The sequence below is a fragment of the Perognathus longimembris genome, chromosome 9, assembly GCF_023159225.1.
Source record: "Perognathus longimembris pacificus isolate PPM17 chromosome 9, ASM2315922v1, whole genome shotgun sequence".
In the NCBI taxonomy this organism is placed as follows: Eukaryota; Metazoa; Chordata; class Mammalia; order Rodentia; family Heteromyidae; genus Perognathus; species Perognathus longimembris.
This window is the reverse complement of record NC_063169.1, coordinates 43,640,187-43,658,537: the sequence shown is the minus strand read 5'-3', so window position 1 is coordinate 43,658,537 and position 18,351 is coordinate 43,640,187. Positions and strand designations below refer to the sequence as shown.

Below are 18,351 nucleotides of genomic sequence, written 5' to 3'. Positions count from 1 at the left end.
AAGTATGTATTTCTTCACACTCTCATGCACACAAACATGTACTTTCTCCTAGGTTCTTTTCTTGAGAAATGTTTCTTACTCTACTTCTTGTATAAAAGCTAAGGCCTAGAACTTATAACCCTACTTTATCAATATATTATCTCTTTTATCAAGTGAAATTCTTCATATAAGAAATGTGTGTTTGGGGCTGGGGATATAGCCTAGTGGCAAGAGTGCCTGCCTCGGATACACGAGGCCCTAGGTTCGATTCCCCAGCACCACATATACAGAAAACGGCCAGAAGCGGCGCTGTGGCTCAAGTGGCGGAGTGCTAGCCTTGAGCGGGAAGAAGCCAGGGACAGTGCTCAGGCCCTGAGTCCAAGGCCCAGGACAGGCAAAAAAAAAAAAAAGAAATGTGTGTTTTTTTTTCAAAACCACCCCTGTTGTCACTGTACTTGATTTTGGTACCATGGATATTCTATATATGTTTATATGAATTAAGGAAGGAAGGGAAACATCAAAATGTAGAGAAAAGGGGTAAAAGGTGAAACAATGCAGCAACAATACTTAGAAGACAATATGCTGTAACCCAACTCTACAACTCAGGGGATGGTGTGGAGATTGGGGAGGAGGGTAGGTGGGAGAAAAAGGATGGAGGAGGTAACAAGTTGGGGAAAAAATGTTCTGCTCAGTATCTGAATTTATGTGCTTTGCCTACACTTCTAATACAATGGATGGAAAAATTCTACAAAGACCAACCTCGCCATCAGCACATTAAATTCATTCTCTGTCCTCTACTTGGCCATATTTTTCAACAACAGTCTGCACATCACTGAATTCCCCTCTTCATCTGAATCTTTTTTAATTTGAAGAAGAACAACAACATCTCATAGCAGAATATACCAAAGGACTTGAGTATATTCATTGTTTTCATTCTCTCTTCCCAACAGGTGCAATCACAAGAGGTTTTGTGTCCCACCACTGCATGAAAACAGACCACTATCATGATTGTAACTCATTGCTAAATATAATGTCTAATCTTCACTCTTCATTTATATTGAACTCTCAGTAGCATGAGATGAAGCATACCGCTCTCTTCAAGCATTTTCTTCTAGAATTATTTGATTTCTATCTGGGTGCTGGTGGTTCACTCCTGTGTTTGTAGCTACACAGGAGACTGAGATCGAAAGATCCTGGCTCACAGCCAGCCTGGGCAGGAAAGTCTGTGAGACTCTTATCTCCAATCAACCATCAGGAAACACTGGAAGTGGTACTGTGGCTCAATGTGGTAGAGTACTAGCTTGGGGGTGGGGTGGCGGGGGAAGCTCAGGCACAGTACCCAGGCCCTGAGTTCAAGCCCCATGGCAAACAAGAAAGAAATGGGATATTAGATTTCTTCTACCTTGCTATTTTATTTAGTTTCTCAGCATCCTGATGTTCAAGAGCCTCAAGTTTCAGTGCTTCGGCCTACTGTTTTGCCATCACACTTCTTCTTTGCTGATTTCCTTCATTTCATTTAATTCACTTAGTGAACATCAGTAATGTTTGTCTTGAAATAATACTTCTACCTAGAACTCTATAAATTAAAATCTTCTCTCTATATAACAACTGCATTTAGTGTTTGCTGGCATCTCAAACTTAATGGATCAAAAATTGAACTCAAAACCATTCCCTAATACCTCCCTATTCCTATTTCAATATCAGTTAATCCTATCACAACTTTTCCAATTACTCAGACCCAAACTTCTGACTAATCCTATATGATGAGAGAACTCAATATCTAACATCTATGGTGCTATCTTCAAAATATATTTTAAACACTTTCTGGCTATCTCAACTCACAACTCACAACCCTCAACCTGTAAAATATACTGTTGTTGTAGCCTCTCAACTGATAAAAGAAACATAATCATTTTGCATTCTTCACTGTTTATGTAAATAGAAAATAAATACACATAGCTTGCAATTATTTTCAAAGTGATGTTCTAAGCCATATGGTTTTAAGTTAAGTAGTAAAGTTTGGGAGCCTCCCTTCTACTCTGAATAGTTCTGGAAATATATATTTCTAGGTATTGTTAAAACTGTCAAATTAAACAACAAATCCCCAAACCTAATTCTCTCCTTGTTTGCTAAAATTAATCTCCTTCAGTCTTTTTCCAGTAAAGAATTATGTTATAATTACATTGAACAAGTTACTACTGTAATCAAATCCATCAAGTACTTCCCACGTCCCTGAAAACCCACATTATTGCAATGAAATATAGAGAATAGATGATCTGATACACTATATCCTAATCCATACCCTACCACACTTCCCCGTAGCTTATTTATGGTCAATTTTTTTTGGGTTCCCTTACTGTTAGTAAAATTCAGTAGATATATGTCTACCTACCACTTTTGTCTTTAATATGCTTTCTGCTTGAAAATTTCCTCTCCATAAATTTACACATCCAGCTCCATAACCTACTAACTGTGATTCAGAGCAAATGGCTTAAGCTTGCATGGCACATTTCCCCATCTATAAAATGAGAAAAGTAACAATATGTACCCTAAAGCATTGTAGTAAGGATTAAATGAGTTAACAAATGTAAAGTGCTGAGAACAGCATGTGGCACAGAGGGAACACTACATAAGCATTCATAGTATAATTTGTACTCAAAGGCCAGCAGGCATTTTGGATAACCAGATCACTCCTTCATAAGACAAAGCTTGAAAGTGCATTGGTGAGGTCCTTCAATCCCCTTTCTGATTCTAACATATGTATAATTTGACTCTTGATGGTAGAAACAATTGTCAATATAAATTGTGCTCCATTACCGAGTTCTTCCTAAAAGTACTGAATTATTTCCAACAAGTTCAGATACAGTAGACCCTCCACTTATGAATATTAGGTACACACAGTCCATGCACTTTTGCAATCACAATGAAATATTTCTTAAACTAAAATACCTAAGCATTTCTTAGTATTGAGAAAACATTAGTATTATATTCCAAATAAGTTTTAGAAGTACATTTTATTGTGAAATCAGCCATTTGGAGATTTGAGACATGCAAGGAAAAAGACAGATCTAAATGTGGAACAAGATGATTTTCAGTTTCTATATTACCTCTACAACCTTACGACTACATCTATGAGTAAGGAAGTTACTTGCCCACCCGCACACTTACTTCCTCAGCTCTGAAAAAAACATTTACTAAATTTGCTCTTCAGAATAGAGAATAGAAGAATGATTACCAAAGGCTGGGGAGGAAGAGATCGGGATATGTTTGTTGATGGGCTGAATAAATAAAAGAAAATACATCGTAGTATGGTAGTGAGATAATGCATATTTATGTGTATGTAGGAGAAATAATTTTAAATGGTATCACAATGAAGAAATGCTATATGTTTTAGGAGATAAATAAGCTTAAATTTCTTTGAATATCCTAAAATGAATATGTTTTAGAAACAAATTATTCACAAAAATGTTAAATATACTTCTCAGAATATTCACTGAAATAATGCACATACAATGCACTTAAAGTGATGATATTGATCAAGGTGGATTGTATTTATAAACTGCTTGGTTGACTGGAAACTCTTTGTACAACTAAATATAATAACGAAGTGTTCCTGTTCAATAAAATGATTATTATTTGCATAATGTCCTATTCTAAATGGTTTAAATGAATTATCATGACTTCAGAAAAATTATGTATGTACTTTGATTACCCATCTTGTTAGGAAAACTGAATCTTAGACCAGTTCAAATATTACATAACAAATACCAAATTTTCTACACATCACTATTTTGCACATAAGTGGATAGTGCCAAATTTACTATATTCATTGCAATCTATATTGTGAATGACAAACACCCACTCATTAAGAAATAAAAGTATAACTTTTGTTTGTCCTTATTTTGAAAGTAAGTACATTGATATTAATGTGGAAATATAGCATATATATATAAATTACATTTACACTGAGGTTTTCATAACAATGAATGGGATAAGAGATTCTTAGATACTCTATTCAGCATGTACTGCTGAGAATTAACAAGACCTCTTACAGATAGAATATTTGCATTGCAACATTTGAAGCACATTTTACCATGGCAATACTATACGGACATAAAGCAAACAAACATACCCGTTTCCGAGTTTTCTCCTTGAGGAAAGGTCGAATCACAGTGTACAGGGCATGGATATACCACGGTTGATTGACAAAATGAATTCCTCCAAATCGTGCTGGGAAGCTATCCTAGAGGATCATGGAAGGGAGAGAGGCAAGTCAGGCTTTTGTACATGAGGAGGTTCAGGGAAGGTTATCCTGCACAGTAGAATGACATTGTCTGTGCAGTTAAGAAGAAAGAACTTCACTGCATTGTAACTTCCATCCTGAGACAGGTAATTTGTAGTCAAGGCAATCCTTACAAGAACAGACAGTTGAAAAGAGTCTTCTGTGCTTGCTCTACTTGCTTTTTCACAACTGGTGCTCTACTATTTTAGCCATGTCTTCAGCCCAGATTTTAGGTGGTAAATTAGAGGTAACTATCTTTTCTGCATGACCTGACTTCAGAGGATCAACTGTCATGATTCCTTTTATATACTTGTTATACAAAAAAATCACTGAGTGATTATCCAGTTTTCAGCCTTCTGAGTAGCTAGGATTGCAAGTATGAGCCACCAGTATTTGCTCCACAAAAACCCTTTTTGATTCCCTCCTCTTGTTTCTCACCCTAGTACTCATCTACTTTCTGCTACCACAAGCCCAGTGTCTATACCCATTACTTCATTTGTCAGGAGACCCTGAGATTGTATATTTTATGTCCACCTCCACTAAAATGATGAGTTTTATCTACACATACTTAGTCTAGAGCCCAATTCCACTCAAGTACTGGAGGGAAGGATTCGTGTCAGCTATTAATCTTATAGATTCAGAAGCAGAAGCACTTGAATAAAAATTAAAGTGCCTTCTAAAGGATGCAGTGGTCACTGTTGCAATAGAGGGAGCTATTATGCTAGCTCTTCAAAGAGAGATAGCACCACCCCACCGTCAGGATGTGGGAGCACTATGGCCCTTCCATTTCTGAAGAACCATTTAGGCAATAAAAGGTCTCTAGAATAACAGCAGAAAATATGGCCACAGCATTTCTGGACCTCTGAATTATAAGTTTAGAAGTATTATCCTGAGTCAGCACTCCCTTAACTTCCATTGCCTCAGCTCTTCCAGTGAGGATTGAACTAACCAGAGAGACATCTACTTTGTGTAGTGAACTGAGGCATATTTTTGAGGCATATCTGAGGCATATTTTGAGGCATATCTGAGACATATTTTTAACTAGAGAAGAATAACACTTAATAGGAATGCCAATAATGTGGGAAAATCAGTTATGTATTGAGCACACCTCATATATAGAGGGCTATAATACGCTCAAGCACACTTTACAAATTTGGAAAATGATTATGGCAATCATTATGCAGTGCAGTATCATGGGAAGTTATTTACCTCTAAATAGCACTACATGGTACATAACACCACTCTCTAAGATGCTGATCATTGACTTTGCTGGTGACACTGCTTTAGACAGAAGATAGTGACAGAAAAATGGTGTGGCAGTTAGTGAGCATTTTGCCAAAAGGGATGAAAGTTACTGAGATTTCTACCTTCAGAATCTTGTGCTGATTCATCCAGTCTCATCATAATTTTTTCCTTGAACAGAACACTTTGTGCTTGGTGCACAGCTTGTGTAGTCTGGGTGCTTTAGAGAACCAAGAATCAGTCTCTCAAGGATCTAGCAAAAGCAGCATTTCTCTTAGGCTTTATTGACACTGTACCCAAACAGCTCTCTTTCTTTGGAAAATGGTGGGTTTATAAGTACCTCCAGGATGCAATGTTTGAGCTTCCTCAAAAGTAGAATGTTATTACAAACACTTACGAAATAAAGATCAAAGTAAGTCCTGTATATTCTCCGCATTAGAATCGCAGGCACTATAAATGAGACAAATATATCCATTACACAGATATGTCAGTGAATTATGTGTGTGTTTCTACCAAAAAATATTTGTCTCAAGCATCTAGTTGTTTAAGAAGAAAAGCTGAAGCATCTATATGGACTATTAGCATTACTCAAATTTGTAAATTAATTCTGATGAAATATAAAAATTGGGTAAGGAAATATTATATATTGCATATTATCTGACTGAGAATGAAATAACAAATCAACATTTAGTTTTATCAAGGTGCAGTTTATAGCTACAGATGAGAGCAAAAAGATTTTTCCTGAGAACCAGATGCACAGCAAGTTTATTATTTCACAAGTAAGAATCTAGGGTTTCTAAATCCATCTTATTTAAGTATCCTCACTGGGCAGAAATTATATGTCTCACTCACAAAATCAGAAGTAAATTTATATAATTTAATGTTTTCTTTTCTTTTTTCTTATAGTTTTCCTAGTCCCTTTGAAATATTCTACTTCTTTCAACTGCTATGTGCATCCTAGCCAAATACATATAATGATAAAATGTTGCACCCAGCTTTTATATATGACACTATCAATTCCATAAGTGTATTGTTAAAGTTATGCTAGAATCCCAAAGATTGCACTGTTCCTTTATGACACTTTTAGTATAAATATAAAACATGTTTTAGTGGAAATATTGACAACAAAAAGTAAAAAATTACTCATGTCCTCACCAACCACAAAAGAGAAGACTAATGCAAGCATCAAAGAATGCTTCATGTTCTTTCCCAGTTAGGTTTTGTGTGGATAGCATGAAACTCTTTTTTAAAAAGTCTTGAACTTTAACAACAGTTACTAACAGTAATTGATGGTGGGGCTGGGAATATGGCCTAGTGGCAAGAGTGCTTGCCTTGTATACATGAAGCCCTGGGTTCAATTCCCCAGCACCACACATATAGAAAACGGCCAGAAGTGGCGCTGTGGCTCAAGTGGCAGAGTGCTAGCCTTGAGCAAAAAGAAGCCAGGGACAGTGCTCAAGCCCTGAGTTCAAGGCCCAGGACTGGCCGCCCCCCCAAAAAAAAAAATTTGAAAAAGAAAAAGAAAAAAAAAACAGTAATCGATGGTGCAACCATGGTAGAGTTTGTACCTTGTCATTAGTGAGAACCTGACAGAGAGCATGCACAGTGCCAGTTTCTTTGAAAGGGAGCCCTAATACCAAAGGCAAATGTGATTATTGTGGCAGCAGGTACAGCTGGATCCTACAGTACAATCACCATTCTTCAATTGTGTTTAAAGTTACTAAGACTGGTCTGTTATGACATGCTAACCACTCTGTATCTTTTCCAGATAGTATAATATTTGTATACCTTCTGGCCCTCTGTTATAAGTTTGTATCAACTATTTGGGTATATGCCTTAATCATCTTCTAGAAGGTTCAGATTCCTAAAGGCAAAGCAAAGATTGTTTTCATTTCAAATTCCCACTCCCATCCCCCAGCCAGGAGGATCTAGACCAGAAACAGGGGCAATTATAGGTGGGATCCAACTCACTGTATCCCATCATTAGCCACAGGCAAGGAATTCACTGGCATTCATGACAGATACAAGGATTTTTACAGATACATTCCAAATAGTGTTTTCCACCAAGGGGTCAGGAAATTATTTAATAATCAGCTAAAGGAAATTTGTGTTTTTCTTATAAGTGATAATTACCCCTATTTAAATAAATACAAAGCACACATTGAAGATATGAGTTTAAAATTAAAATGGGCACAGGTAGGGGGATGTTTTATCTCAGCCACTTACTCCTCATTGCTCATTACAAATCTGTTATGTAGGTAGGCATACAAAAACAGAACTTTGGTTAGATAGAAAGAAATAATCTATAACACACTTGGCTTCTAGGTTCTGGAGATAAATCCAGTATTTTTCAAAATAAACTCAACACAAACCTGATTTGTAACCTGTTTTGTCTTCATTTAACTAAATAGGCCCAAACATCTCTTCTGTGAATTAAACAGATGTGGTATTCTCACAGCTGCTTTTTTTGTCAGAGAAGTTTGATAACAAATTGAAGTAAGTCACAGCCCCCTAGACTTGTATGAAGATGCCAGGCTTATTTAAGTCAGCCATTGCTGCTGTTTGCCTAATGCCACCAAGAAGTGAGAAAGCCTCAAGAACATGAAAGAAGCTATCCTCACACATCCTCAAAATTCATGAAGTATCACATTGAGTCAAATCTGACAGCAGGAAAGAGCCCAAGGAAAGACATACACCATCATTTAAAAAAAAAAAAAAAAAGGAAGAGAGAAAGAAAGAGAAAAAAAAGACACGTCATCCAGTTCCTAACAAAAGGATATTTTATGAAAACCAAATGAACAAAAAAAGTGACAAATAACTATCATTCCTGAACAATATGGAATTATGTAGTCATTTCTTGTAACCTGTGTTAAGGTTTATATAGTCAATCTATATACATCAGCTGACAGCGGGAACGCTCTACTTTTACTTCAGCTGGCATTTCAATAATGGATTCAGTCTCCCACTTGACTCTCAAACTGCTTTAGATAACACACATCCAGAAGTGCTGATGCTTCCATATCCAAAATTGCCAACGGGGAGTTAAGGAGCAGAACTGCTAGAGAAACTAAGAATAGCAAATTGCCTAAGAATCAGGCTAAAGTTCCTAGGTGGCTATTTCAGGACACACTCATCTTCATCAAGCCTGTGAAAGTAGCCAAGATTGCTCCTAAAGGTTTGAAACCAAGTCCTAAAGGAATAGGAATTATCACTTTCTATTTGGAAAATACAGGTTTAGAAAATATGAAAATAAAGTTCCATTCCTACTCTATATGTCTCATAATATCGCTCCAATTAGACACTGTGGGCTTCCAAGATGGTTGTTGCTGTCCCTGCCCGGCTGTCGGGTGGCGGTGACCACTGGAAACCCACCAGGTGAGCCGGCCCAGGCACCCCGACCAGCAGGCGCCCTCCTCCCCACCGGCACTGGAACCTGGAAAGGTAGAAAGGAAAAGGACGCCACCCCTGCCCTGCTCCTGACCACTCTTCGTTCACTTTGCTTCGCTTCGGGGCTGTGGGCTTGCTGCTCCCCCGTGAAGAACGGAAAGAGCCTGTCTCCTACTTCGTCCTGGCTTCTCATGAGGCCACTCCAAGCTGGTACCAGATTTGCTGTGAGGAGCTGGATGGAGCCTTCCTCTTCTTTGTGACATTTCCAATTCTAGATAATGCCTCCCATTGGTGTACCCCCGGAACCCCCTGGAACCCCCACTGTCCGGAATAAGACTGCTTGAACCTAGGCCTCAAGTCAGGATGTTGTGGAGACTCCTGGAGAGGCCCTGTACCCTGGCTCTACTTGTGGGCTCCCAGCTGGCTGTCATGATGTACCTGTCACTAGGGGGCTTCCAAAGTCTTAGTGCCCTATTTGGCAGAGAGCAGGGGCCAACATTTGACTCTTCTTACCCCCAGGATGTCTACACTAACCTCAGTCATCTGCCTGGGGGCCCCGTAGCCACAGGGGGTCCTCTAGCTCCTCAAGCTCTGCCCTACTGTCCTGAATGGTCTCCTCTTTTAGTGGGCCCTGTATCGGTGTCCTTTAGCCCAGTGCCATCAGTAGCAGCGATTGTAGAGTGGAATCCCCCGGTGGAACCAGGGGGCCGGTACCGCCCTGCAGGGTATGAACCCCGCTCCCAAACAGCCATTATTGTACCTCATCGTGCCCGGGAGCATCACCTGTGTCTGCTGCTCTACCATTTACATTCCTTCCTGCAGCGCCAGAAGCTTGCTTACGCCATCTACGACATCCACCAGGCTGGAAATGGAACACTTAATAGGGCAAACCTACTGAACATAGTGCGAGAGGCCCTTCGTGACGAAGAGTGGGACTGTCTATTCTTACATGATGTAGATCTCCTGCCAGAAAATGACCACAATTTGTATGTGTGTGACCCTCGGGGATCCCACTATGTAGCTGTTGCCATGAACAAGTTTGGGTACAGCCTTCCATACTCTCAGTACTTTAGAGGGCTCTCAGCACTCACTCCTGACCAATACCTGAAGATGAATGGCTTCCCCAATGAATACTGGGGCTGGGGTGGTGAGAATGACGACATTATTACCAGGATGCGTCTGGCTGTTATGAAGATCTCTCGGCCTTCCACATGTGTGGGACACTAAAACATGGTGAAGCACCGAAGAGATGGGGACAATGAGGAAAATCCCCGCAGGTAGGGAGAGCTATCTGGAAATTGTTACTGTATCCTCAAGTTTCTGTTTCCTTAGCCAGGAAACCTCTTATCCCTAAAGAGCTCCAGATTCCTACGCCTTAGTTTCCAATTTATAACCCTCAGATTGACCTCCTGGGTGGTACGCAGAATTCCTGGACAAGATAGAATGAACTCATTGACATACAGATTGCTGGCTGGGGAGCTGGGTCCTCTGTATACAAATGTCACAGCAGACATTGGGACTGATCCTTGAGGTCCTCGTGCTCCCTCTGGTCCTCGTTACCCACCTGTCCTCCCAAGCCTTCCATCAAGAGATGCTGCAGCATCGGCCCCCAGCTAGGCCTGGCGCTCTGCCTACTGCCAACCATACAGTCCCCCATGGTTCACACTGACTCTTCCTTGCCGACCTCAATCATGAAACTGAATCAAAGGGGTGGTATTCAACCCACCCTCAGCTCGTCACTCCTCTCAGAGAAGTGTGGGAGAATTGAGCTCTAGTGCTATGCCAGGGGCCCTAGACCTCTCCTCACTGCGGGACTGGAGCTGGGCTCCTCTAGACTTAGCAGTTCCTTTTTCTAGGGTCACCTGCCACAGCTTATGACTGTGAATTCTAGATGTCATGATTTTATGTGATGACTCCTGGGAGTCCCTTGTCCATGGGGTAGGGGTAAGGCTGGGTCCCAAGCCCCTTTCTCTTCCATAGAGATCACTTCCGAGAAGAGTGATCTGGCTTCCCCTGCAATCTCTGAATATTTATTCTATTTATAGTTCCAAGGAAGCTGTCTGGTGAAGGAAGCCCTTCTGTGGGCACTTTCTGCCAAGTGCTGGGGTAGCTCCCTCTTCTGGTCCTGGCTCAGAGGGCCAGGATTTTGATATATTTTCTAATAAAGGATTTGTCTCACTTCAAAAAAAAAGACACTGTGATTCACTGGGGCAAATTTTTATATATGATTGGGAAATATTGGAATCAACTTTAATTTATTTCAATAAAAAGGAATAAATAATATTTATAATATGGGATATTAAAGAGCCACTGATATGTTATATTAAATAAATTCAAATTGGCAAAAATAACCAGAATATAACAACAGGCTAATAAATAAGGAAAATTAATTTATTTTTAAAAATGGAATATATCTGGATAAACACTCCAAGGTAAACCAGGTTAGCTAGAATAGGAGACTTATTCTTAATATATTTTATATTTTTCAAATGTTCTGAAATGGACATATACACTCTATATATGTGTGAATACCTGTATTAATATTTGTATTAGTAAAATCATACACACTTTTTAAAAATCAGCAGGAAGACAAAAACACTCTGAGCATTAATTTAAGAAATATTTACTAAAAACTACCTAAGGATGGGAAATATAGGGAATATATAGAGAGAAATATAGAGAAAATAAAGAGAAATAAAGAGTCCACACCATAAAAGAAATTATATACTGTTAAATAGAATAACAATATAAAATGGGAAAAGAAAAATTTCACATCATTTTATGAGAAAGGAAAATGAAGACTAAGAAACTAGAGAGAAAAACTGAATGAAGGAAGTAGTATGTTGAATTGATCTTGAGATATTGGTGATTTTCCGGTGCAGTTGTATCTCAGGGACATTGGTTTAGCAAGAGTATGTATCCTGGAATAAGTTGATATGTGTGTATGTATGTATGTATGTATATGTCCATACATACATACATACACACATATGTAAATATAGATATATTTGAGTGCAATCAATGTATACCCATTCAGTTTCAAAACAAAAACTTGTTAACATCTAGAGTTTTAGTTCAGTTATTTTCTGAAACAACAAAGTAGCTTGGGATCAGCATCTGTATTCCAGGAATTTGCCTAGATTCACAGCCTGTAAAAAGTAGAAGATGGAGTAAGATGTGGGAACTGAGGAAATTAAAAACACAATGTTTCCATTGCAAATCCTTAGGATAAAAATTGGAGATTTTTCTCTTGACCTGTCTATTTTCTTTGGTGACAATTTCCATATTTTTTCCACTTGACTAAATTCCTAGAAGAAAGTGAATATAGATATATAAAGACAGTAAAAATGTGAGATCAAAGCTGTTAGCACCAGAAAGAACCTGAATCCTAGTCCTATAAAGGTGGAAATTATAGGAAATAGGAGAAATATTTTCTATAAAACTAGAAAATGATTGGATGTAGGAGACACATAGGACAGAACTGTGGAGAGGATGATGCTACATCTTAATCTTGGCTAGTTTTACTAGACACTGAAACAGAAGTGGTCCTGTTCCATGGGAATTGTGTATGATGTGATGAGTTTCAGTGTCAGTAGATCATTTTTTATGAAGATGTCCACAAGCACTAGTTCAAGTTATGATAAACACACAGAATATGCAAAAGGGATTTGTGAATACAGTAAATATGCACCTTTTTATTGCAAAACTATCTGTGTACTTTAAAATAATAGTGAAAAAATACATTTTCCCCCTATTGTAAGTCAATTACCAATAACATAGAACTCGCAAGAACTTGGAGAGAATAGATTACTGAAGCCACAACAGTGGCTTTCCAATCACTTGCCAGCTTTCAGCTCTACCAACACCTGCCAATACCGTGGAGTCTCCATATGGATTTTGAAGCAGTGCTTTATAAATGTAGTTTGAAAGGAGCTAAGAAGTTTCAAGCACATAATGTGACCAAAATTCACATTTTAGGCAGCTTCTGTGCCTGCTACTGCTCATGAGGAGTCCCCACTCTGTCTTCAAACATCTTCTGTAAGCTTGGATTTAGAGAGGTTGATGTCTCAGTTCACTTAACTAAAAAATAAATATTCTCTTTCTCTTATCTCTTATTTCTACTGTAAGAAGAGCACAAGACTTTGGCTTGGGGTCATTACTCCTTTCTGCAAATCCAAAAACACGTAATAAATGTAATTTCAAATAAAAAAAGGAAATTTCAATTCAATGCCTCAGAGATTTTATTGTGCTTTCCTTCCATTTGGTATAAAATCCTGTAGATACTTATCAATTGGTGTTAGTTTAAGAAGATTCTAATTAAACCACCAGGAAATATATATGCCCTGAAAAGAATTTTTTCTTCTTTCTGTACACTCTTGTGACTTTATTGCCAAGTAATAACTGCCCAAAGCTATTTTTAGAACATTTCTTTCTAATAACTACAAAGATGTCTGACAAATAAATTTGTGTTAAAGTATAGCATTCACAAAGTTGTTGAAGCATGGTACACTTAAAGAGAGTGACTATGTCAATGTTTACCACCTGTTGAACTACGAAGTCACATGAACAAGTAATACAAGCCTCTCAATTATTCAAGAATTTTTATCAGGGCATCCACATGTATCTGGACTATTTCCTTCCACAATCTCAGTCATGGCATAAAAAGCAAAACATTTCCATTGACCTTTGTATAATGTTCTCAAAGAAACATGCATTATTTGAATGAAGAAGTGTCTTTTAAAATGACAGCTGAGAATATGTGTGTGCTGTGTGTATAAAGCTTTTTAGCTTAGCTTAAACTTTTTTCTGAGCATACATGACAATAAGTAAAAGAAATTATATTCTTTACCCTCCCTCGCTTCCTGGATACCTAACAAAGACTAATTGAGCAAAAGAATTCTGAAACTAGTAATAAAAGTGTTTACTTGCCTATCTCTATAACATGAGAGTCTTTCAATGGGACAGTACATGTGCTTTTATACGTAGAAGACCATGAATTGTTTATGTAAGTAATTTGTTTTTGAGACAGGATTGCCCCAATGGGTCTCAAACTTATGAGATCAAGTGATATTGTTACCCAATCCCATGGGTAGCTAAGACTCAGTAGTGTATTCTACCACACCTGTTTGAGGTATGAGTTTTAAAAATGCGTTCTCTACTCCTTAGAATATAAAATAGTTCAACTGGAACTGAATTTAACTGAGATGGAGGCTAGACATTTTGGTTTGTTTTTTTTATTTTAATCTTCTTTGGGGGTAAAGTCAAGCTCAACCAGATCCCAAAACTTGTATCATTCTGTTTCAGCCTCCTAAATGCTAGGTATAGGCATGCAACACCATGCCCAGCAAGTTCTAGAAGATCAAGAAAACCACAGTGGCTTCTTATCCAATATCTTCATCTTCAACGCGCTATCAGACCTCATCCATATGATTTGGCATTTACATATCTCTCTCTGGGACCCTATTCTGCTGTTTCCTTTCCTGAACATTAGTTTTATGTGTGTTGATGTTCATGTGCACGTCTACAATGTGTGCGCCAATGGAAATCTTCCTTTCAATCTTTATCTCTTGTTTCTAAAAAGAAAACCTCCTAACATCTCCAAAGTCATCAAGACACTCCTTTGCACATAAAACCAACAAAAAGGTAGATTTTACTTTGAATCATTTTATTTCTATATGTCAGATAGCTGACATGTAAATTTCACCAGATACAAACACCAGAATGTGCTACTTTGGTAAATGATATAAAATGAACATGTCTTCTGAAGACAATCCTATGATATTGTTATAAAGGAATAAAGTGGGTTCTTTTTTGTATTTTACAACTATTTCTTTTGCCTCAAACATATTGGCAAAATGCTAGCAGTAGGATGCCAACTTTGTGATATTTGTCCTTTTTGATTTTGAAGTAATTATAGACACATAGAAAATCACAAATACCAATCGTTGTGGTCACCTATGACTCAATTTCCCCCAGTGCAACTCTATAGTAACATAAACCACAAGCCCAGGAATCTGTCACTGGTATAGTCTTCAAGCCTTGCTCTCATGCCACCAATTTAGCAAGCACTCATTTCTGACTGTGTGTATTTGTATACCTCTATGTAAATTTATCTGTTTATTTTTGCATAAAAATACCATATTCAAGATACATAATTTTATCACTAAAAGCCTCTTCATGGCATGCCTTCAATGTTACAACCCTACCGCTCTGTCCCCAGGTCCTAACTTGAGCTAAACATCCATCTCTTCTCTATCTCTAAAGTATTATTGACTTGCAAACATTATATGTGTGGTGGATACAGTATGTCGCTTTCTGAGAATAACTTTTCTCACCATGTGATGGATACACATGTAAATTCCAAATTGTTGAATATTTCAATAGGATTTATTCTTGGACTTTTTTCATTTATATTGTTGAACATTATTATATAGTACAAATGTGCAACCATTTTAACTGTTCAGCATCTTAATTTTTTTTCAGATTGGAGTCATAATAAATGCAACTGCTACAAATATCTGAGTGTGAAATGTGTGAACATGTTCTCTGTTCTGTGTGATAGGTTTCAAGAATGCAACTGTGTGTTTATAGTCTCGTGTTTTAATAAGAAACTTCCAACTATTTTCCAAAATGACTACACCACTTTTCATTCCTACAAATAATATCTGAGATAACTTGCTTCTCTAGATCTTTTCTAAAATTTGTTTAGTGTTTTTACTTCTTTGACTAATAAGCCATGATAAGAAGTATATCTCATTGTGAATTTTAAAGGTCTTTCATGACCTAGATAAAAGTCCCTTCTCAGACATGTAGTTTGCAAATATATTATCCCAGTGTGTGTGATTCATCTTCTCATTTTTAGCAGCATTTCATAAAGCAAACTTTTTTTACCTTTGTGAAAAGTCAATTTATTTTATTTTACTTTTTTATTTTGGCATCCACCACTGAAAAATCCATATATTCTTAGACATATCTGGGAACCATAATCTTATATACTCAGTATCAACTGTTTTTTTAAATTTAATTTTATTGTCAAGGTGATAAACAGAGGGGTTACAGTTACATATGTAAGGTAGTGAGTACATTTCTATCCAACTTGTTATCCCCTCCCTCATTTTTCTCCCACTTTTCCCTACTCCCAATGCCTCAAGTTGTACAGTTAATCTTGTATATCTTGAAGTAGTCATAGAAAGACATTGTTATTTAACAAAACAGTTTTTGAATACAATATATCCTGATCAGTGCTTTCAACATTCTCATCCATCCCTTCCGTACCCACCCTTCCCCCATACTTCTTATAGCAAATTTTTGAAGAGGTTTGATTTAATGACTTATAGAATCAAATCTAAGACCCATTTGCTTAGCCAAGATCACAAATTTTTCTTTTTTTTTCCAATAGCTTTATTTTATCTTAATATTCATTTGAGTTACTGCATAAAGTTTGAAATTTGAAGTTCTTTTTTTTTTTTGCAACTAGACAGCTAATTAATTCCAGCACCATTTGCTGAATAAAGATGTATTCCTTCCATTTGATTATGCTTTTATTTTGTCAAATGTCAGTTGGTCATATTTGGAAAGTCTATTTCTGAATTTTCTATTCTGTTCCATTGATCTATGACTATCCTTCTCTAAGTTCCACATTCTAAAATCTGCCAAATATTATTGCTGTTATATTCATTTGGTAAAAACAGGAAAAAAATCTACTAGTATTTAATAAAACATTTTCCAGATATAGTCCTTTGTTGCTTTTTGAAAGATAAAGTTTTTTTTTCAGAAAAGATGCTTTCCAATGGAAAACAGACAAATCAGCTTGCCATTTTCTGTCTTTTAATTTTCTGAGATTATGAGTTTTAAATATTTCTTATAAAATAGAAAATAGTAATATGTCAAAATTTTAAAAAGCAAGTATAATCCTGACAAAAAGATTCATGTCTAAAGGTGGAAAAGAACAATTAGTAAAAAAAAAATACAACTAAGATACAAATATATATATATATATATATATATATATATATTTTTTTTTTTTTTTTTTTTTTTTTTTTGGCCAGTCCTGGGCCTTGGACTCAGGGCCTGAGCACCTTCCCTGGCTTCTTCCTGCTCAAGGCCAGCACTCTGCCAACTGAGCCACAGCGCCCCTTCTGGCCGTTTTCCGTATATGTGGTGCTGGGGAATCGAACCAAGAGCTTCATGTGTAGGAGGCAAGCACACTTGCCACTAGGCCATATTCCCAGCCCACAAATAGTTTTTTAAAAAAAAAACTCTTTGACGTACTTGAAGCAAGAATAGACAACAAAGAATTACTTTAGTCGTTGTAGGTTTTGTTTGTTTTTTGTTTTGTTCTATTTTATTTTGTTTTTTGAGGGAGACAGTAGTTCATGGGGCTTGAACTCTGGACTTGGGCACTCTTCCTGAGCTCTTTTGCTCAAGGCTAGTGCTCTACCACTTTGAGCCACAACCCTACTTCTGAGTGATTAATTGGAGATAAGAGTCTCATGCGGACTTTTCTGCTTGAGCTGGCTTTGAACTGCTGCCCTCCTATCAAAGCCTCTTGAGCAGCTAGGTGTGAACCACTGGGGTCTGACTTCTTTGCTGTTTTTTGTTTTGTTTTGTTTTTGACATTACCTCTAATATTTTAGGCAATTTTATTACATGATATTAATTTTATTCTTGAGGAAGCAATAACAGCAATTTTTAAAATCCTACCTAATTGAGCTGTTGTTTGACATGGTAATCATTTAGTCTACAATAATTTTCAAATCTGCTTGCTCTACTTTGCAACAATTGTACACATTGGTCAGTGGAAAAGAGATTAAAATTGATTATTGAAGTGTGGCTAGGTCTAATACAAACAATATATTCTACATACTCTTAGAGCAGTAACATTACCTCATCTATTTCCCAACCAGCACATGTGTCTTCTATTTTCTTAGTTTAGTTCAAAAGAGAAAAAAATGCACTCCATTGAAAATATATTTATTTAAAGGATATTGTAATACAGAATTTTTGTAAATTCTCTCATGCTTTTAACACACCAGTCTGACAACTATGAATATTAGTTTTCAACCTGAAATAGAAGTTATATGCTCTGTTTTAGGCTAAAGAGCCTTTGGAAGCTTATTAGGGATGGTTTTCCAACTTAAAATGCCAGATTGATCACAGGCATTTACTTCTCTTCCTATGACTTCTTTAAATATAATCTATCTCTATCTAGCGGTCTGTCTGTCTGTCTGTCTGTCTATCTTCTATCTATCTGTCTGTCTATCTAACTGTCACCCATCTATCTGCCTATCTATCTATCTATCTATCTATCTATCTATCTCCCTACCTATAGTTCTGTAGTTTGAACACAACTTGTGATTGGCCTCTCCTTTGCTAATCAGGTGCTCTATTATATTTGCCTCTCCACCAACCTGATTTGCATTAGTTTCAAAATTAGGTTTCACTTTATGCCAAAGTCAGCC

General features: G+C 37.2%; 1 protein-coding gene and 1 pseudogene across 1 annotated transcript in view; one reads left to right on the top strand and one right to left on the bottom strand.

Moving 5' to 3' along the window:
- Positions 1-18,351, bottom strand: part of Clvs2 (clavesin 2) — a 52,458-nt gene that overhangs the window by 4,348 nt on the left and 29,759 nt on the right. Inside the window, exon 3 of the mRNA XM_048354647.1 lies at positions 4,112-4,222. Coding sequence (XP_048210604.1) covers positions 4,112-4,222 — 111 coding nt within the window. The remainder of the gene's footprint in view (positions 1-4,111; positions 4,223-18,351) is intronic.
- Positions 9,254-10,559, top strand: LOC125357707 (annotated as a pseudogene).